The sequence below is a fragment of the Neofelis nebulosa genome, chromosome 1, assembly GCF_028018385.1.
Source record: "Neofelis nebulosa isolate mNeoNeb1 chromosome 1, mNeoNeb1.pri, whole genome shotgun sequence".
NCBI classification, from domain to species: Eukaryota; Metazoa; Chordata; class Mammalia; order Carnivora; family Felidae; genus Neofelis; species Neofelis nebulosa.
The window spans coordinates 134,724,056-134,746,989 of record NC_080782.1 but is presented as its reverse complement, the minus strand read 5'-3'; the positions used below and the strand labels follow the sequence as shown (position 1 = coordinate 134,746,989).

The following is a 22,934-nucleotide window of genomic DNA, read 5'->3' as shown; positions in this document are numbered from 1 at the left end:
AAGAAAAAGTAGAAGATTAGGAAAATAAGGAAAGCTTAACATTCTTGTGTTTTTGTGTGCATTCTATAAACTATACTTTTATAGTTGACTCTTCCCACCTAGCATTAAATAATCATTAGTAAATAAGTAATAGAAGTTTTCTGTTACCCACAGTAATCTTCTGTTTAAGTGCATGTTTGGATAATGTTCTCATACATATACCCTGTGATAAAGACCTGCTAATTTGCATTTTCTCTTCGCAGACTTACTTAGTCATTTACATCTATCATGATTTGGTTGTAATAAGCTTGGTATTTTTGATATTTGTTTTCTGTTTTCTTGTTTCTTATTCTTCTAATCCTCTTTTCGTATTATCTTTTGTACTAATCACATATCTTTTGGTATTGCATTTTAATTCTTCTTTTGACTTTCCAGTGATATATTTCTTTGCCTTATTATTTTAGTGGTTGCTCTATTTAGAGAGAATATTGAATTTCTTTAGCTAAAATCTGGGAACCTTAACAGAGACTCTTTTCCTTAGTGTTCTGGTTGTTATAAATTAGAAACCCCAATACAGTGTTGTAATTTTTGCTTTCAAAAACCGTATGGTTTTAAAAAAAGAAAAGAAAAAGAAGAGGGACACCTGGGTGGTTCAGTCAGTTAAGTGGCTGACTCTTGATATTAGGTCAGGTCCTGAGATCAAGCTCTGTGTCGGGCTCTGAGCTGAGCCTGGAGCCTGCTTGGGATTCTTTCTTTCCCTCTCTCACTGCTCCTCCCCCTACTCATGCTCTTTCTGTCTGTCTCTCAAAAAAAGGAAGAAAAATTGAAAAAAGAGAGAAGAAAAGAAAGTTGGATGTATGGTATATTATGCTCCTATATTCCCATTCATTTTCATTTCTTCTTGTAGATTTCTGTTGCTATCTGATACTGTTTTCCTCCCTTAACTACTTCTTGTAAAGGAGGTCAACTGATAACAATTTTTTTTTGTTTTTTTAATGTAAAAATGTCTTTATTTCACTTCATGTTTGAAAGATAGTTTTGCTGGATGTACACTTCTTGGTTGACAGGGTTTTCTTCTTTCAGCTCTTTGAGTATGTACTTCCAATGTCTTGTGGCAACCATTGTTTCTGATAAGGCCATTGACCATATTATTTTCTCTTTACTTTTGGCTTTCAACATTTGTGTGTAGGTGTGTTTTCTTTCTGTGTGTATCCTTTTTGGTTTTGTTAAGTTTCTTCTCTTTGTAAGTTAATGCTTTTCACTGCTTCTGGCTGCCATTTCCATTCTGCTTTTGAGTCCATTTTGTGAATTTTTCATTTCAGTTTTTGTGACTTTCAGGTCTAGAATTTCTAATTTTGAAAATACAGCTTCTGTTTCTCTGTTGAGATTCCCTTTCTGTTACTGATATATTCACCTTTAGTTTTTTTTTAACATATTTATTATAGCTGTTTTAAAGTCTTTATCAACTAAATGCAACATCTGAGCCTACTTGGGGTTAATTTTTAGTGATTGTTTTTTTCCTAAGTATGAGTTATAGTTCCTTTTTATTAATTTGGAGGTGAAAATTGTACATGCTTATAATATGTTGTAGCACCTTTGGGTGGTGATGGTTGTTTTATTTTCTTTTAAGGATTGTTGTTTTTTGTTCCAAAAAGTATTTAACTTGCCTGGGCTTAGACTACAAACTGGTTTCTGTCATTCCACTATGCAGTAGGTTTTCAGCTGCCAATTTTTTAGTCTGCCTCTTTGGACTGGGAAGTCTCCCCTGTGCAATTTAGTGGTTTGCCAAGATTTGGGGCTTACCCTTGATATCATTCAGGTTTTCTTTTCTGGAGATTGCCACTTAATTTCCAATTTCTCTTTTGGCTTTGGACTATCTTCTCTTCTATTTCTAAGTACTAAGGCTTCTATTCATTCAAGTTACACACAGTTGGGGAATGCTCTCCATTAAAGAAGACATCAAACTTAGGGATCTCACCCAGTGCCTCTGTATCTATAAAGAATGTTTCCTTTCTGGTTTTTGCTTTTTTTCTATCTGCTTTAGGTTCTTCACCATGCATGTGTAGTTGAGCTGTCAGGGATTTAAATCTTGGCCTTCCACTTACTATTTGTGTGACCTTGAGAAAAAGGACTTGCCACCTTTGATCTGAAAGATGATATTTTTTATAGTGAGAAATACCATATATTGATGTGAAAAATACATGAAACAACAAGTGTATGCCATACTCTGACTGTAGTTTTTGCTATCACGTGGTTCTCTATATTGCTTTTATAATATTTTACCTACTTAGGATGCCACTGGTCATGTATTTATGTCCCTAACATCTTTTGATTCTTCTTATTTAAAAAATAAAACAGTTTGGGGGAGCCTGAGTGGCTTTGTCCAATAAGTGTCCAAGTCTTGATTTCCCCACTCAGGTCATGATCTCATGGTTTGTGAGATCAAGCCCTACATTGGGCTCTGCACTGACAGCATGGAGCCTGGTTGGGATTCTCTCTGTGCTACTCTCTTTGCCCCTCCCTCACACATGCATGCATGCATGCTCCCTCTTTCTCTCTCCAAATAAATAAAGTTTAAAAAAAAAAACAACGTGAGATAAAGATCACACAGTTATTGATACTGGGAGGTATAAGTTTTCTGGTAGTTTGAGTTATGTTCATACTGTTGGAGTTAGCAAGTTGTGTGGGATTTGAAATGATGCGTACATCATGCTATTTTTAATGCACAGTGTTGTAACTCATTCTTGAATGGCTAGTAAAGAGCCTGATGGGCTAGGTAGAGGACTGAATTCTTTGACTGTAATCAGCAGTTCTGACTTGGTTCATTGTAAAGTCACATGGTCACACCATCCACTTTTATCTGTGGCACTTGAGTTTTGAGCTTTGCATTAATGCCACTGGATATTAATAGACCATTGTTAACCAGAGCAGATTGGATTCCTGTAAAACAATACTTTGTTTTGAGAGAGTAGTCTGTATGGGGAGCATTACACTGAATACACCAATCACCGACAGCACGGATAGGAAATGTTGGTAGCTTTGGGATGATATAATTGGCTAGTACTTGATGAAAAAATTGTTAGAATAAACCCAGCCACTTTGGCATCTAAATGTACATATGTACGCATCCATTTTTAGTTACTAATTTTACTATGTTTCAGGATTTAATTTAATGCTTTAGTTTACAATAGTAAACAGATGCTGTTAAATTATATGCAAGATTTTTATCTTTAAAATGTCTTTAGTAATACCTTATTCAGAAGTTTAAGGATTTAAATTGCATTTTTTTGGTGAACTTTAACCTTTCTTTAAATGTAATTTGGGGTTTATTTAAATCCATAATAATATGCTTATAAACGAAGAATAATTCTTATTTATTAATAGTCCTGAAAAAGATATTCACTCTTTTGCCTGTCATTAGCATTGATTAAATTTGCTTAAATAAAGCTGGGCCCAGAAGTTTGCTTCTCTTCTCAGACCATGCTAGCTAATATTAACCCTAACTGATGTAAAGTGATTCTCCTTTCTCACTAAAGGAAATTGTGAAGAGAGGAAGCTGTCTAGTTTACTAAGCACATTTTTAGTGCCAGGTGAGTCACAAAAACATTTCCAGCAGTGTGATCTGTAATGATCAAAGCCATGTTATTTGTACTGTATTCTACTAAGTTGCTGGTAGGGTAGGTGATAAGTCTTTTACCAGAATGGTGATCCTATTTGTATGTAAAGGTCATTATTTTTAATTTTATCCTTCCAGAGGTAATATAATTCCTACTAATATCAATTTATAAGAAGCTGTATGGTAGAGTCTAGATAAATACTGTTTTGTAGTATTTACTTTCATGTATTTGTTTAACATCTGGTTATAAACACACAGCATGGAAAGTTGCAGTAATAGATTGCTAATTAGTTGTTTGTAATAATAGCTCAAATCTATTCAGTAATTACTTGTTAGTGCTAGGTAAGAATATAGGAAAATATATATATATACTTACATATTTATATATAATTTATATATTTATATATACATAAAATTTATATATATATATGAATATAGCAAAGAAAAAGACATAAAGCATAAATGATGATCTGTACAGTCATCATCCAGATCAAGAAACAGAACATTGCTGGTACCCCAAACACCCTCTGTGCACCTCTTTCAAATCCTCCCTCCCCCACCTACTGTCCTGACTTAATGGTGATTATTTGCTTGGGAGTTGGTCTTGATTTTATCCAATGCTTTTTGTTAGTTTTATGTGTTCCTGAAAAGTATTAGTCTAGTTTGCCTGCTTTAAAACTTCATATAAATAGAATCATACAGTATATTTTTATCTATCATCTTTTGCTCACTGTTATGGTTGTGTATTTATAATTCATTCAGTTTTATTTCTATTTATCTTCCACTGCGTAAAATGTTACAGTTTATTCTGCAGTTATGTGTTTGGATTGTTTTTGGCAGTTATTAACCAGTGTTGATAGGAACGTTTTTATACACATGTCCTGCTTCATACTATATTTTGTATCTGTAGGGCTATCCCTTAAAGTAGAATTGCTGGGTTGAATGGTATGCATGTTTTCAGTTTGAGAAGATAATGCCCAAATTTATTTTCCAAAGTCATTTATTAATTTATATTACCGCCAGCAGTGTATGAGAGTTTTTGTGTTCTGTGAATCATCATGTTTTTTCACTTGATCTTCTCAAACAGTATGGAGTAGCTAATATTACCTCCAGTTGACAGATGTGGACCCTGAGGGCCAGAGGGGTTAAATAGCTTCCCAGAATTTACATAGCTACTGAATAGCAGAGTCAGAATTTGAACCTGGATCTGACTCAGGAATAGACACTTCAGATTTCACTTGTACATTACATGACATTGTTTGGAAAATAGACCTGACCTGTAAAGGGTCAATATTCATTTACTATGTCTTTGACAAAAATCACAGGAAAGGTCCGCGCCTTTGTGGATGCTCCATTTTAATGCATAATGAAGGAGTGGAGGTGGATGCATAGATTACAAATACTGAGTGAATAAAAAGATAATCACAGAGTGCCATTGTGCTATGAGGACAATAAAAGGAGCACCTGATGAGGAGAAACTGTATGTCGGGCAGCCTGGGACGGAGGAGCCACACTTAATCTACGACCTAAAAGATTTGAAGGAGCCAGTCATCTTCAGAGTGTGTTACAGGCAGAGGGAACAGCAAGCAAAATGTCCCCCCCTGAGAAAGTACTTTAAAACCAGTATTACAACAATAAAGCAATATTACATCAAATTAAATATTTTAGCGCGCTTTCAGTAATTTTCTAACTTAAAGGATAGGAGTTTGAGGGTGTATAAAAATATGTATGATAACTTCCAAGGAAATTTACAGAAATAGGAAAGTGGTCTGTAATTGGAAATGTTTACTGTTTCTTTAATCTTGTTATATGTGGTAACAAAACATTGATGATAAGTCTCAAAAATTCTGGGTAGGTAATTTTATTTTTCAAACCTTCCTGGAAAGGCATGGATGTGTAGGTGGATCCAGGAGTCAAGAGGTTACAATGGTAAAGCATATGATGGATGAAAGAAACTTGTATGACCTAGAACATTTGATATAAAGGAGTTACTAGCTGAAGCACCTGATGTGGGTTTTTAAGTGAAAAATAGAAAATCCTAGGTAATGTAAAACTGAATGATAGGCCTTTTTTTTTTTTTTTTTAACCTACTTTCTGTGCCATGATAGCCTCCAAATACACTATTAAAGTTAAATACCAGCTACAGCTCTATTGGTACACAATTTTATATTTAAACATTTGACATGTCTTCCCAGATAGATTATGTCTGGACCGTAGCTATTCTTTCTCTTCCATAGGGGGTCCAGGGCAGCTGTCTTTAAGAATCCTCTAGGGCAAAGAGTTTTGTAGACACTGTAGACCCTGGGGGCATTTCTACAAAGCACAAACAGGTTTAAAAATAATCCCCTGTGGTTCCATCCCATGTAGAACTTGTGTCTTTGTTAGGAGGACAATGTCAGAAGCTTTTAGCTTCTTTAGATGTGGAAGCAGAGGGAGGAGGGAAAGATGAAACAAGGTTGAAGAGTGAAAATAGCTGGGAAATTGCCAAGTTTGAGCAGGACATTTTCCTGAGTTGGGTGATTTGTTTGTCTTTTGTCCCCTTGCCCAAAATATTTTAATTGGCTCACTGTTGTATGTGAACTTCTACCATTTACAAGATTCTCAGGGTGCCTGGGTGGCTCAGTCTGTTAAGCATCTGACTTCGGGTCAGGCCATTGATTTCACGGCATGTGAGTTTGAGCCCCACATCGGGCTCTGTGCTGAAAACTCAGAGCCTGGAGCCTGCTTCAGATTCTGTGTCTCCCCCTCTCTCTGCCCCTCCCATGCTCATGCTCTGTCTCTCTGTGTTTCTTGACAATAGATAAACATTAAAAAAAAAAAAAAATGAGAAGATTCTCTGCACTGTCACATTAATAGCTGTATAGTTTGGGCTGTGTTAACCTCTTAAAAGACTGTTTCCTCATTTTTAAGTGAAGATAATACCTACCTCTCAAAGATGTGCCAATTTAGGGAAATAGGACGTGTAAACATTTAGGGAAATGTCTGGCACAGTAGTTTTCAGTAAATGGTGACTGTTACTAAAGTAAGCCAGACAGATTATGAAGGTCTCACATACTAAGAATTCTTGGTTGACCTAAGGTAATGAGTAACGAGTCATAGATTATGTACAGCTATATTTTGTAAGAAACTTTTGCTTATTAAAAGCAGGAAAAGCTATATATCATCGTATCTGGCAATATTAGTAGAAGAATTCTGGTGTGTATCACAGACTGGAATTGATAGGGTTAGATTCAGTGTCAGGGTTCACCTCACCCCCAAATATATAAAATCAAACTATTTTTTAACCCACAAACCAATTCTCATCCAGAATTGAACTCTTTCCAAGTAATTGGGAAGACATCATTCTTATCTCTGTTATGTTTTCCAGATGTTCATGTGCTTATAGAAAATAGTAAGGGGGTAGGTCAGAAACACATGGAACTAAGTGCACTAAGGCAGCTTGTGATAACTACTAACTAAGCTTTTCCATCTTGTTTTTTTCATTTAGTGTGTTTATTAATTTGGGATAGAATTTAAAATAAATTTTGAAAGGAATTCTTATTTCAGTCTTATATGAGATCTCCATTGATGTTGGACTTGTGACATTTTTGATGGTTATAATTAGGATTTTTTAGCATTTAGATGATGTGGTCTTCCAGAATAATTTGAAATAGGACTAAACATTTTTTGTATATTGTTAAATTTATGTATTCTTTACAATAGCTACTATTGCTGTACCTAGGACCTTCTTCTGAATAAGCACTTGTTAAATGCATTTCAAGTTCATAGCTGTGTATCAGCATCCCTCCACCCCCACATTCTTCTCCTATTCATGTTGTTTCTGTAACTTTGGATTATTTGGTAAGGTCAATTTACTTTGTAAAAAGGTACATCAGTTCTGACTGAGATCCAAATTTTATTTCGTAGGTCAAAATGCTAGAAAGCAGTGTATAGTTATAGTTCCCTAGTCTACATTTGGCGGGGTCAATGAATTTTTGACTCCTTTTTTGTGGTAGCAAAAAAAATGATTAGGTAGTGTGTGTGTGTGTGTGTGTGTGTGTGTGTGTGTGTGTGTATAGCTTTGTCTTCTTGAAAACTAATTCTCTGTCGTAATATATTCTCTTTTTGTCTTCGCAGCTTTATCTTCAATGAAATAATCAGCCTTGGGCTTTGTTTTGGTTTTATTTTGTTTCATTTTGGTAAAACAGTACCTTTTCTTGTTTGATCCTCACATTAACTGTGTAAGTTAGCGTATTGGTTTAAGAACCACTTTCTAGTTGCGGAGGCAATACTAGAAGCAAATTGCGTTTGTCTAAATAAATAGACCTTTCCACAGAAACATAGACTCACAGTGGCTCCATAGAACATAATGACGACTCATGCAGTATGCATTTCAGGGAGGCAGTAGGCAGACAAAAGGAAGAGGAGTTCTAGTTGCAGGAGCAGTTAAGTGATGCTCACTGGCATGGGTTTTGGTCTTCCTGTACTGTGATAGGTTGAGCTGCTCAGCAGGTGCCACAGGAACATCCTTGACCAGGTACCTAGAACATGCAGAATCCTAGGGAAGCTGCTACCCTTGCTCAGACAGGGCATAATCTTGTTCTTGTTGAAAAGTGGTCAGGCACTGAAAAGCCAGGGCACCTAAGAATAAGTTTTCCACAAGTTCTTTTGAAATATATAACCATAAGTGAGTCATAATCTCACATTTCTAACATGGCACTGGCATTTAAATTTAAGTTGCTGTATTATAAGCAAGTTGTATCAGCTGGCTTTATAGTCACGAACTAGAAACCTCAGCTGCTTTATGTGGCTGTGTTGTTACCAATTGATCTTTATTTAAAGAGCCTCAAGAATCCAGGGGGATGGTACTGGTGGGCAGGGATTGTCATTTCCCTTGTACAGATTAAGAAACTGACTGTTACAGAGAGGCTGTGACTTGAAATAGGGTACTATTGAAAAGGCACCCAACTTTTTTTTGACTGGGTTAAGCATTTAATTTAATAGAGGCTGCTTTGGTATAGTGGAAGAAAACCCACATTTAAGGCAGAAGACCTACCCTTTCATCTCTAACCTCTGCTGTAAAAATAAGTCCAGGAGGGCTGGAAAGTACCTAATAATGATGCTTGATAAAATTGATTAATGAATGGTTGTTTAATGAATGAGTAGAAGGATGTGATTATGTTTTATGCCCAGAAACAGCTTTCTGCAAATGTAGAATCTTCAAATAACAGAAAAACTTTAGAAGTTACTATGGACTTTTTTCTTTTTTTAATGTTTATTCATTTTTGAGAGACAGAGACAGAGCGAGAGGGGGCGCGGCAGAGAGAGAGGGAGACACAGAATCTGAAGCGAACTCCATGCTCAGAGCTTTCAGCACAGAACCTGACATGGGGCTCGAACCCACGAACCGTGAGATCATGACCTGAGCTGAAGTCAGAAGCGTAACCGACTGAACCACCCAGGTGTCCTAGAAGTTACTATGGACTTTAAAAAAAATTTTTTTTTAATGTTTGTTTATTTTTGAGAGAGAGAGAGAGACAGAGTCTGAGTTGGGAGAGGGGCAGCGAGAGAGGGAGACCTAGAATCCAAAGCAGACGCCAGGCTCCAAGTTGTCAGCACAGAGCCCGATGTGGGGCTTGAACCCACAGACTGCGAGATCATGACCTGAGCCAAGGTTGCATGCTGAGCCCACTGATCGACCCAGGTGCCCCATGGTGGGCTTTTTAATATATTAAATACAGTTAAGAGATGGGAACATTTCTCTTTTTGAGGACTGTCCATATTTGAGCATCCATGAGTCTACCTGGAAAGAGTATTGTGGCAGCCTTAGGCCTAAAGTTTGCTCAGTTCTTTAAAATACAGTTAAAACCGCAAACATTGTCTTTTGCCTGTTGTGACCTGAAATTGTTGAGCAAAGACACTTTTTACCAAGTCATTACCAGTTTAATTGTAAAATCAGAATGAATTTGTATTAAAACAAATTAGATTTATAACCATTCTAATAAACATGACTAGAAATGTATTTTATTAGTATTTTAACTATTCAGAAGTTGCTGTGTTGAAACGGTCTTGATGTTTCTTTGCACAGTGATAAACACCTTACCAACTCATTCTTATCCCTGCACGGTCATCTTTCATGAGTATTAATATCTTTCTCTGGTATATTGTAAAGACCATCTATGCTACATTGTATGCTAGAGATGAAAATTCTGTGGATTTAGTGACTGGGGTATCCAAAGAAAGAGAAATAAATGACATTTTAATGTAAGGTGAGCTAAAGCATTTAACAATGAAAAGTGCAATGATGTGCACATTTGGGACCTGAGAAGGATGTGCATACAGGACAGCCTTGCACTCCAGGTTATAGAGCTAGTCTAAAGCAGTATTAAAGTTTTCATTGGTAATGTTTTGAAAACGTGGTCAAGTATTTTTTTTTCTAAAGCTTGACTTTTATCCATTGTTTTGAAAACAAATATGGTTTCATCGTAAGTTGTTTGAAAAATTCTGAAGAAAATTGTTTTGTTAGGGAAGAAAGAGTAGCTTCATATATAAGTGGCTTTTTTTTTTATGCTGAGAAATGATGATTAATCTTAGTGGATTACGGGTAGTGTCTTAGATCAAACAGAATTGAAATATGACATTTGATACATAAAAGGTAATTTAAATGGGTGAATTTATGTTTAATTGTTTGTTTGGAAACTGAAACTTTGTAACAGTTTTTTTTTTAGATATCCATTGAGGAATCTAACACACATTTACACTATTAAGGTTTTAATTATTAAGACCTTGCTATTTTTCTCATCAAATACTTTTTTTGATAGTTAGGTGTTTACTGAACCTAATCCAAAAAAGAGAAACTGTTTCCTTCTTTTCATGCAGAGGAAAGTTGCTGTTTATAGCACATTGACAATTTCTTTTCTCATTTCATAAGAATTAGAATAGAAAAAAAAAATATCCAAGTGGCACACCATTATGTGTACTCCGGCCTGAAATTCAGAGGGTAGGTCTGATCTGGAAATGAATAGGAGCCATCATTTTTACTTCACATAAAGATAGTGTTTAAAGCCATGGGTTTAGTGAAATGACCATAGAAAGAAAATACAGAATAAGAAAAGGAGATGAGTCTAGGACCAAGTGTTATATTTAATTGCTGGGTAAAAGATGCTTTGAGAAAGTGTGGCGTTGGAAGAAATGTTTCAAGAACGAGTAGTCAGCAGTGAAATGCATTTCAAAAGTTGAATGGAGAGTGACTGAAAGATGTACATTAGATGTGGCAGCAGAGAAGTCTTGGGATGTATTAAAGCTATTTTTGTGTTGTGGTGGGGTGAAGCCAGGTTGGCCGTCATTGAGGAATGTGCTGTAATATTTCAGCAAATTTGGCTGGGTATTTGTTAATGGTACGTACTGGTGGTTTTGTGTGTGGGGGGGGTGGGAGGGGGTGGTCATTGTGTGGTAAAAAGTTAACCATCGTTAAAGGAGAAAGAATGATCGAGTTGAGAAGGGAGAGAAGAGATTACCCATACTGCAAAAACTTTTTTCTCTACTCTGCAAAGAAATAATGGACATGGAGACCAGAGTTCCTTTTCATTTTTGTATTTTCTGTGTCCTCAGAAAAATGGTCAACTCCTCACTCTTTTTCTCTGTAAGTTTCTTTTTTCATTTTGTTTCCATAGCTTTGCCCACTTGCTCTTCATCCCTGGCCCCTCTCCTAAGTTCCAGTCATGAATTTTTTAACAGCCTGATAGAACTCTTTAATTGTCTCATGACTCCTCAAATTGAGCATGTCCAGCTGAATTAATCATTCCCTTTTCAGGCTAACATAATTTACTAGTATCTCTATTTCTTTTGTTTCAAAATCCTTCCACTTACTGAGGGCCTAACTCTCTGGGTCTTTTATTGTTTTCCTCTGTCTCTTCCTCTCTTCCCCATTCTGTCCTCACCCCAAACAGCAGTCCTGTTTGGTAGACTCAGAATCACAATTGAGATTTTCTGAAAGATTTTTCCCCACATAAATCCAAATTAATTTGGTCCACCATTTGATATGGTTTTAGCCATAAAATTCAATTATGTTGTTTATTTTTGACCTTTTATCCATTATGTGAAAAACAGTAAAAAACACAAACCGATCATAATTGTGAAAATGTTAGTTGGGTTGAAGATATTATTTATGTAGCTTTTTATCAGCATAATTTTATTTCTTAATGGTAAATGTGAAATTTTCTGATTATAAGGTTTTTAAACAATTTTTTGTATGTATGCAGAATCCCACACTGACATTTTCATTCTTTTTCTGAAATTAATTTATTTAAAGGAACAAAATATGTGTATTCTACTTTGATTGCGTGTTACTGCAGGAAATTAATACAATGTAAACCCAATTCTATTATACTTAAATGTATTGATTGAACTATAAGTAATAAATACTTGATTATAATTTTTTAATTGTATGCTAGAGATTAGTAACGGTTTTTAAATAGAGCATTGGGACGTGGAAAGGAAGATAACTTTCATTTTATGTGGAGTCATGTTTATTCTAAAATACTGCTTTCATACATGCAGGAAAATCTTCATGTTTTGAATACAGTTGTTCATAGTATAGTGGAAATTTGCATAGTTATCACTAGATCTTCAACTTTGATGTGGAATTATGATAAACACCCACAGCAAAAATTTTAAGATGCCTGCATGCTTTTTGCATTGTTAAAAAGACACCCACATTAGGGCGCCTGGGTGGCTTAGTCTGTTAAGCATCAGACTTCAGCTCAGGTCATGATCTCATGGCTTGTGAGTTGCAGCCCCACATGGGGCTATGTGCTGACAGCTCAGAGCCTGGAGCCTGCTCGGGATTCTGTGTCTCCCTCTCTCTTTGCCCCTCCTCTACTCATGCTCTCTAGCTTGCTCTTTGTCTCTCTGTCTCTCTCTCAAAATAAACAAAAAAAAGGACTCACATTAATACTTAACCTTGGAAAAGTTAGCTTATGACATATATGTCTTTTTCTTTTTAAATAAAAATGGAAAGGAAGAGGTATTTTTGGATATTATAGAAACTATATTTTTTTTGCAATACTTGGAAGATTATATAATATATTAATGTCTCTATTTACAAGTTAAGGGTAGAGCACTACATACCCTAGAGTGAAAGCCAAGGAGCTTCTGTCTGCTTTACAATTGATTGAATTAACAGGGAGAAATTTTTATTCTGGCTTTATTTGAATAATGGAACTGTTGAGTCATCAGTGCCTATGAGGAGTCTTTTTTTTTTTTTTTTTTTTTTTTTGTGAGTGGGGAGTGATCATCATCATCGATGTTGTACCGTCCAGAACACCTTCAACAGTGGAAATAAAGCCAAAGTGGGTTGCTCTTGTGATTGAGTCACACAGGCCTCTGGTCACATTTCTTTTTTTTTTCTTGCCTAAACGTGTTTCTAACAGTTATGGTTACTGATTACATTGTTTATACCAGATGCTAAGTGAGGAAGGGGAATAACAAAAGGCACATGGACTGACTGAAATGAGGAGTGACACTCTGCAGTCTGATACCAAAGAAAAAAAATGACCAGACGTAGTCATTTCAAAAATGAGAGCCAGCAATTCCACTGGAATTGAAAATTCTGTTTTCAATTCCAATGAAAATGTATGTCCACACAAAATCTTGTGCACACATGTTCACAGGAGCATATTTCATAGCAGCCATAATGTGGAATGGGCTCAAATGTTCATCAAGTGAAGAACAAATAGACAAATGTGGTATATCCTTACAATGGGATATTATTTGGCAATAAAAAGGAGTGAGGTACTGAAACAACATATGGATGAATCTTGAAAAACGGTTACACTGGGTGAAAGAAGCCACAGACAGAGGCCACATATCACATGATTCCGTTCCATTTGTATGAAATGTCAGAATAAGAGATCCACACAGACAGAAAGTTGGTAAGTGATTGCCAGGAGCTGGAGCAAAGGAGAAATGGGAATGACTGCTGATGGGCTTGGAATTTCTTTTTGAGATGATGAAAATTTTCTAAAATTGATTGTGTGATTGTGGTGATAATGGTGAAACTTGGTGAATTTTCTAAAAGTCATTGACATGTGTACTCTAATTGGGTGAGTTGTGTGGTATATGAATTATATCTCCATAAATCTGTGAAAAAAGTATAGCAAATTAAGTTAATTAATTTTTGTTAATGGGAGTGGTTCTATATACCATACGCTTGGGGCAATCTTCTTAGAGTACAGAACCGTAATCATTGATGCCGAAGATAGTAGTTATGAAACTGTGAGTTACAAGGGCAATTATTATAATTTATGTCCCATAGGCTCTGTTTTTAGAACTCTGTCAACTCTCACAGATTTGTGGTTAACACTAACATTCATGTTTAAGTTCTTCGTGATCTTAGACGGACTTGTTTTTTGTATGTTTCACATAGGTGAAGTTATTGCCTTGTCTTTTAATGGAGAATGAGGATTAGTTGAAAATTAGATTATTTTTTTATTGTCATTAAAAAGCCTAGGTAAAATAATTTGAAAAAATATATTTAAAGAAATTATTGCATCTAACTTACAGTGTTTCTTCTGTGGCTTCAAAACCTAAGAATTAGTAGTCATTCAACTAAATATGGAAGGTAAGAGCTGATCCAGGTTGATCTTAAGAAATACAATACATTAAATGGAATTTAATGAGTTTACTTGCCTAATAGGTACTGGTCAAGCGAAAAAGGAAAGTTAGGGTTATGACAGATTTTTCTCTCTGGTAACACAGCATCTGGTATAGTTCATGTCTGTGAAAAATATTTGTATTAGGAAATCACTAGAGAGTATGAACCACTGAAAATGGCTTAAAAAAGTATGGCAGGAAATCTGGATGACAAGTTTGAGGGTTATATGATAATTTAGTTGATTTTTCTCCATTTAAAGAATTAGATTAAAAACACAGCTGTATTTTGTTCCCTGCTGTTGACATACAGGTAAAGAAAAATTATGGGGATAATGTCAGGGACATGATTCTAGACATAAAGCATTTTCCCTGCCCCAACACCTCCCTTCACCCTTCATGACCTATTTAATAACGTTGTTCCTGGTATGGAAATGTGTCATTTATCTTGGGTGTATTGGAACTGAACAAGAAAACTAAAGGGAGAGAGAGCGAGGGAAGTTAGAGAACAAAATATAAGAATAATACAATCAGACATGAAGGATAACCTGTTCATGTCTGAATCTGAGAAAAATTACAATGGAAAAAAAGCACTAAATGGTTGAATGCAGATGAAGAGTGAGTAAAGGCAGGAGTTAGGAATGAATCTTGGGAATCCGGCTATAACGGACTATAGGGGGAAACCTGTTCATTGGTGATGAGGAGTTTTAAATTGTTAATGTTGTAATTTCATTTGTAGGAAGGATGCCAACCAAATACTGTAAAGTTGTGGCCAGAGAAACAAGGTCTGAATTGACTTACTTAGCTAAGCCTATACTTAGCAAACAGTATTTGTTCTCCAGACACCACCAAAGTGTAATTAAAATTTGAAATGATTAAAATGGGTTTACTGTCATGATAAGATTTAAATTTTTTAAACACTCATTAATTAAGGTTTTCCTCTACTTTGTTGCTCTACATTTTTTTTTTAAAGGTAAAATATGTGCTGTACATTTTTTTTCTTAGGTAAAATATGCAGACTCCCTTGATTCTTGGAAATCTGTATCCTCTTAAACATGAGTAAATGTATTTAGTGATATTTGTCTTTATCAGGTGATTGTGAACTTCAAATAATGAATAATTCACACTTCTTTTATAACCAGGAACCTTTTGAGGACGGCTTTGCCAATGGGGAAGAAAGTACTCCAACCAGAGATGCTGTGGTCACGTATGCTGCGGAAAGTAAAGGAGTTGTGAAGTTTGGCTGGATCAAGGGTGTATTAGTACGTACCTATAGACTTAATTTTAGAGTTACAACATTTCTTTTTATTAGAAAATCTTCCTAATATTCTTATCATTTCTTAAGAGAGCTTGTCTGTTACAGAAGACCATATTAATAACATGTACCTCTTTTTCTTGTATTAAATTCAGTAAAGGAAACAGGATATATGTATTAATGGAATCATACTATAGTTGATTTCCTCTAAATTATATTCTGTTACCTCTTATAAATCTCACATACTGTCATTTGTCAGAAATTAAGTATGAAATGATGAAATTGTTGGAAGCATCAGAATCAAGAAAGCTGAACGGGCAATAGAGCTGATAGATTGCTGCTTCCTTTTCTGCGATGCCATTATTTTCTCGAAGAGAAATGTATAAAAGTTAATGAGGAACAAAATAAAGGAGAAATTGTTTTCTTAAGTGTTGAGGTCACTTCACTAGATAGGTTTGAGTGACTTAGTTTCAGATTTGCTTCTGTTTTTCTGTGTTCACATAGGCACTAAGGAACTGACTAGAGTAGACAGGTAAACTAAAAGGCCCTCCCATTTAGACTTTGGGGGTACTTAAGAGTTGTGTTGACATTTAGAAAAGAAGTCAAGGAGAAGTCCCACTTCTAGGAGTACTTTCATCACTTTTAATGGACAGAGTAAATGTGAAGCTCCAGGTAGTGCTCTTTGCCTATTCTTAAATGTTCATATTTTAGAAGACTATGTTCTATGTGTAAGCATAATAAATAAAAGTAAAAATAAATACAGGAAGCTCTGTCAAATAGTTGAGAGTTTTAAAAGATGTGTGAGGAGCACCTGGCTGGCTTAGTCAAAGGAGTGTGCAGTTCTTGATCTTGGGGTGGTGAGTTTGAGCCCCACACTGGGTGTAGAGATTACTTAAAAATAAATATACTTTAAAAAATAAAACATGTGTGAACAATTGGCATTTTGTGTTGACAGATATTTTGTAATACCTGAATCTTCTGAAGGAATCAGGAAATAATGTTGATAAAGAACAAGCAAAAATTATACCTAGTTGCTTTGATAAATGGGAACAGGAACTACTTTCTTAGGGTTGAAGTCTTAAAATACCCTTTTACCTTGTTCAGTTGCTTTTGCTGCTGTGTATGTGTTATATTATTCTTAAAGTAGCTTACATTTTAGCTCTCAGTAAATTCTTTTAAAAATAATATAAAGAAAAGGATAAGAGATTTAAAGTGATTTTCTATAGTTCTAAATGTATGTTATCCTCCTTTTGGCTAGTTTAACATTTACTGATGTACTCTGTTTGATCACTTTGCTTCATCTGTAACTTGGCTTCTTTTCTTTTCTAGGTACGTTGTATGTTGAACATTTGGGGTGTGATGCTCTTCATTAGGTTGTCGTGGATTGTGGGTCAAGCTGGAATAGGTAAGCGAAGTTCCATACTGCTTGATTCACTTGAGAATGAGTAAGCAGAGTAGCTGTGTGCTCATCTAGCCTGGGAACCTCCTAAAAGTCAAACAATTAGAAATTATTGTACACTGTTTTTTCTTTGTATCAGATTGTTGTCTTAATGTTCCTTTTTTTATAATTTTGGTTTGATTTTTCTAAAATGGGGTAAAAATAAGGTAATTGTTTACTATAACGTAAATTAGGTTTATTAACCTTTTCTAGATATAGCAAGTTGAAATAAGTATTTCTCAGCCTCTTTTCTTTTCCCCTCAAGGTCTGTCGGTTGTTGTAATTATAATGGCCACTGTTGTGACAACTATCACAGGATTGTCTACATCAGCAATAGCTACTAATGGATTTGTCCGAGGAGGTAAATTCAGTCTTCTCATATCATTGTTACGAGATTACTGTTACTAATAAAGTGAGTTTTAAATTTTTAAATTATTTTTTACCTTTCAAAAAGCAACATAGGTCTGTATAGGTGAGGAATGATACTGAGCACTTTCAAACTAGTGTATCTAAATATAAAATTTTATTTCAGCCTATACAAAAACATGTATGTGTCCAGTTACTTAGGATGCTCAATGTATTTTGTAGCAAGAATGGAGCTTCTAACCGATTTCTTCTCAGTTGGGTTGCCCCTTATTGCCTCCTCCCAGATTTCAGCCCTTAGATGAGTGGCATGCATCCAGTATTTGTTTAGTATTCTATAGGTATAACCTCATTCTTCCCATTTAGGGGAACTTTGACAGAGTTGTTTTCCAATGACCTGACAGCTGGTATATTACGCCCAGAACTCGGAATCCACACTATCAAGTCTTGGTCTCTTCTTTGGGTGCCCTGAGGCCTCTTTCGTTGGAGTCCACAAGATCTGCCTTGTGAGATTTTACCCCCCCCCCCCCCCCCCCCACTCCTGCCAAGGGAGAGAACCCAAGAGATCAGGGGAATGGCTTTGGGACCTCTTGGAACAAGAAGAGAAGAATTACATTTTCCAAATCAGAACCCGTCATTTAGCTGGAATGAGGAGATCCCTAGAGAAAGGGGAGAACATGGACTTTAGCAGCTCCTGTAAAGTTGTCAGAGTGGATCGACTGACAAGAGGATCAACCTGTACCATCTGCCTCACCTATTTTACAGATCAGTTTGACATTATGTGTACACAATTTCTGTTTTATCTGCATCAGCTATTTAGAGAACTACATTGAGCCTTTCATTCTTCCTCATCATCTTCCTATTTCTTACTTACCAGAATATCCAAATCACTGTGGCCCTGGGGGAAGCTAGTAGCAATATGATTATGGCCGTGCTGAGCATGCATGACTCTTGGCTGAAGTTTTATGTGTACATGAGTCTACACTGAGCCATATTGTGGTGTAAGGTATGGATTTGTCCAAAAGTGTTTCGTCAGGCTACAGTGAGACTTTCTTTTTGGCTTCTTGCGTACTCGGTGCCCCATGCTTTTTTTATTTCCGCTACTTCCATTCTGGGCAATAGAAGTGAAAGGAGAAACGAATGCAGTGTTAGGTACTTGTGGGGACCAGCAAGTCACCAAAGAACTTGTCCCTATCTTCAGGCTTTCCAGTCTAGGTTGTAAGCCTCAATGGGGGCACTGGGGCATGAAACCGTTAGCAGCATGAATCCCACAGACTGTTATTCTCCATGTGAACACAGACTTAGGGGAAGCATAGATTCTCCTACATCATGACTGAAAAGCCATTTCATCTTTTGATACTGCCAGTAGTTTTTATATATATCCATGAATACACGTACTTTAGAGACTTTGACCACAGACTTTGAAACTTTGCTAGAAGGCATTCAGTTTTCACTTGTTGGTGACTTTGGAAATTTGGCTGATCCTTGACAGAATATAAAAAAGTTGTTTCATCACCTGCAGTGAAAGTTTCATGGAGTTTTTTTTTTCAATGACTGTAAGCCCCTTCTGTCACCTCTATCTGCTTCATGGACTTGGACAGCCGTAATGGGATTTATTTATGTTCCACAAAGTAGATACAAGTCTAAATCTGGCGAGAATATATTGCATCCTATAGTCATGATTCTAAGTTGAATATATTGTTGTGATTCACACGTTTTTTTCCAAAAGTCCCTGTCGCTTACTTCTTTGCATAAAAATTCCCTGTAACAAATGACCAGCCCAGTAGCAGTGAGCACCCCTAGTGCCTATGTTGTGTATTTTCATTCAGAGGAACCAGGGGACCTTAGAGAAACAATTGATTTCCAGATCTGGGCAGGAAATGTACTACAAGAGCCTACACATCTTTTCACATTGGAAAGTAGAGAGGTAACAAAGGTGCTTGGTTTCAGGTCAAAAGGACCCAGGAGCCAACTTGAAGAAGCTAACACTGACCTAAGTTTGGATAATTTGAACAGCAGTACTACTACTAATAACTGTTTTGAATGAAGATATAATAGATGATAAAATCCTTAGGTTCACAGACACCACAAAAAAAGATCTTTTCATTTTTTTTACCTTTGAAGAATGCTAGGGAACTAACTTATTAGCAAAATTGATAAATAAATATAAAGAATGTCCTGTTGAGTCAAGCTTTCTTGAATGAAAGTGTCCTTACCTAAACTCAGTGTAAGCAAGAAATTGATGAGATTTGTTCTCTGATAATTATTCTATGTGATAAGCGAAGAAGGAAAGAAAATTAAAATCTTCCAACTTTGTAAGCCCTTTACTCAATAAAAGTATCTGAACCATTGTTTTCTGAGAAATTGAATCTGAACTATGTCATTGCCTGTAGCTCCAGGAAGCATTTTATATAATACGCAAGGGAGACAGGAACTTAGACACTATAGGATGACTAGATCAAAATCCAGACTGGGAATGTCTCTGGAACAAGAATCCACCCCCCCTTTTTTTAAGTAATGTGTACACCCAACATGGGGTTCAAACTCACAACGCTGAGATCAAGAGTCACACGTTCCACCGACTGAGCCAGTCAGGCACCCAGGAATCCTTATCTGACATAATTTTCTAAGGAGAAAAAGAGGGAGAGAGTTAGGGTTTAAAACTCATGTATAGGTATGAGTTTGTTTGCCATTTGTAACTGTAAACTACTTTGTCTTTTAGTGGGTTGGGACCAAGAGTGCCAAGTTTGGATCTCCTCTAGCCCCATCACAGGATTAATTTTCACTTCCTCTCTTAAAAGGGCTACATAGGGAAGAGAGGAATGGAGCTAGAAGTGTCCATAGGGTCAGGGTGCTGAAGGCTTAGATATCTAATGGAGAAATGGAAGGATATCATGGGAATAGTGATGTTTGGAGGCCCATCTCAATTTTCTATGATTGATTATTAAGGGAATTAACAAGGAAATATTTTACTGAAAAGTTGTGGTTGCTCTCTATAGTGGTTTTAATTTGGAGAGACTCCTTTTGAACTTGCCTAGTTATCTTATTAATATAAAGAACTACTTGAGGTAGTGTTCAACAGTTTATCTTGATTCTTAACTTATACACTGATTTATATTTTATTAATATTGAATAATATTTTATTCTTGGTTTCTAGGGTATGTTTCCAGCTGTGTGGCAGTATGTGAAATGTATACTTTTCCTATGTGCTTTTTGCCATAGGAGAGGTTTAAGTTTACCAAGTAACCTTAACATTGGCTTTAACAGTACATTTTGGAGATTAAACAGATACCAATTTATAAAAGTGTAGTTTTTTTAAATATGAAATAACTGCTAACTTATAAACAAATATAATGTCCAGTTATGAAGTCTAGGATAAAAATAATATAACAACGTTCAGGGTTTCTTTAAAAAAAAAAAAAGAGTCAAAACTTAAAAAATATAAGATGCTTAGTTTTGGGCTTGATTAGATTTTAGTAATGATGTTTGGATAATCATTACAACTACTAGCAGGTGAGAGCATCATCCCCTCAGTTCTCTCCCTGCACAGAATAAGACAAGCAGTGCTGAGTAACTTCAGCACATCTTTACCTTCATCTCTGGCATAGTCCTTAGCCCAACAGACACATACATTGTACATATAGTCAGGAGCCAGGGCTCTTTACTGTGCCACAAATCGTGTCCGTGTTGAGACCTGGGTTTTACAGAATCGACCTGCGTCATGTTCAACAAGTTCCGCAACCCAGATGGTGCTGGCCAGCGGCTGCTTTCACTGAGATCTGCATTTTCTAGATGTCACAGGCCAAATTCTTCCATCCACCAATAATTAGTCTGTGAATATGAACTCGTTTATGACATAGAGGACAAGCAGAGGCAGCCTTTTATAACATGAAAGTGTAAATACTAGTTGTTCATTGTATTGTGTTATATGACCTGAGGGTTAAGTTGAAAACAGAGATTAGTACAGTTTCAAATAAAAATCCAGGTTACACCAAATTCAGAGGAGTAGTTCTGAACATGTAAAATCAACATAAATGACCAAGATGAAATTTTATATTACTTGTATTTCAGTCACTCAACAGGTAATTGTTGAGCTCTTGGTGACAGGCACTGGGTTTGTAACCATCACTGTCAGACAAGATCCTATTTTCTTGGAGCTGTGTTCAGATAATAGTGGCAATTATTTTTTGAAACATAACTGCTGGGCATGATAACATGCTTTTGACCTACATTATCAGATTTAATGCATCACAGTTGTTAGTCCCATGTATAATTTGTATGGATGAAGAGAGCGAAAATGAAACACAATAATTTTTTCAACAAATTTAAATGTTATGCAGATTTTACTGATGAATCTTTAAGTTTCTGCAGTATGTCTGGATTGTCTTTATATACTTCTGTTTCATTTTGCTGAAATGAAACCTTCTGTATATAGGTAAAACTAAATATTGGAAGTAATCATAACATTTTTCACATGGATTCTAAGTGACAGAAAGTGCTTTCTGTATTAGTAAAATCAGATTATCATTGATTGGCAATTTTTTGTTTAGTCTATTATGTAACTATTCATTCTTGTCATCACCAAGCAATGAGTTGTAACTTAGAAATAAGCTCCATAGTTCTTTCCTTTTATTGCTAATTTCTTTCAAATTACAGCTTTCCAGATCAGTGAAATGTTTGAAGAAGCTGTAAAAGGCAGTTCTGTAACAGTTGTATTATGAGGTTTTATTAGACTTCAACATAACATTGTGTTTTCAGTTTAGTAAAAACATGACTTAACAAACCACAAGTGGCTCAAATGTGAATCTGGCAAGTAGTTGTAAATAATTTTTCATTTGGGTTTTCTCTTTGACTTACTTAGTGGCATTTCAATTTTGCCAGTCTTTAATGATTAAAAATACTTGAATTTCATTCTGAAATTGTCTACTGCAGAATTAGGGCTCTATGTCTTGACTCTTCAAGTTTAATATTTAAAGTGATCAGTTACAGTGGTAATATAGCACTCAGTCCTAGTCAGAAGATTCCGTGTTGGTTCACACATCTTTCTCTACTTGACTTAATAATGACAACAGAATACAGCAAATTTGACCAGTGTTAACAGGCACACAAAGTATTGTGTATTGGTAAACCAGGGTATTAGAATGTATTTCCTAGAACAGTAACCAAAATGGATATTGGATCCTTTTGGGTCCATTATTGCCCCATTGTATTCTCAAAATCGTTCCTCACAATGTTAACACAAGGTGGCTTTGGATAAACTGATTGGTCAGTATACAGAAGTAGGTGGTTTATTGCTGTAAAATTCTGGTGTGTTTTCTAAACATATTAGATGAATTTTGAACAGTAAATGTTAAATAGTTTACTTTCTCATTCCTAAGTTTATTACTTTTTCGTTATTTTGACCTTTTGATTTGTCTCTTCCTCAGTACATCAACAAAACCTTTATTTTATGAAATTTCCACAGATACAGTAGAGTATATAGATGATTCATATTATATATATTGATCATTTCATCCACGGTAAACAAAGGATGTTTGGTCACAAACTTCATTTTCGTCTGTTCGGTGGCTAACAACTTTCTGGAGATTTTTATTAGTTAGAAATTTTGAACCTTTTTTTTTTTTTGAGGGTACTTGACCCACTGACCCACAATG

General features: G+C 35.7%; 1 protein-coding gene across 2 annotated transcripts in view; it reads left to right on the top strand.

The window, feature by feature from the left end:
• The window catches only part of SLC12A2 (solute carrier family 12 member 2), a 110,122-nt gene that overhangs the window by 13,305 nt on the left and 73,883 nt on the right, over positions 1 to 22,934 (top strand). For both annotated transcript variants that reach the window (XM_058737211.1, XM_058737205.1), the window contains exons 2-4: positions 15,367 to 15,486; positions 16,809 to 16,884; positions 17,183 to 17,278. In XM_058737211.1, coding sequence (XP_058593194.1) covers positions 15,367 to 15,486; positions 16,809 to 16,884; positions 17,183 to 17,278 — 292 coding nt within the window. The remainder of the gene's footprint in view (positions 1 to 15,366; positions 15,487 to 16,808; positions 16,885 to 17,182; positions 17,279 to 22,934) is intronic.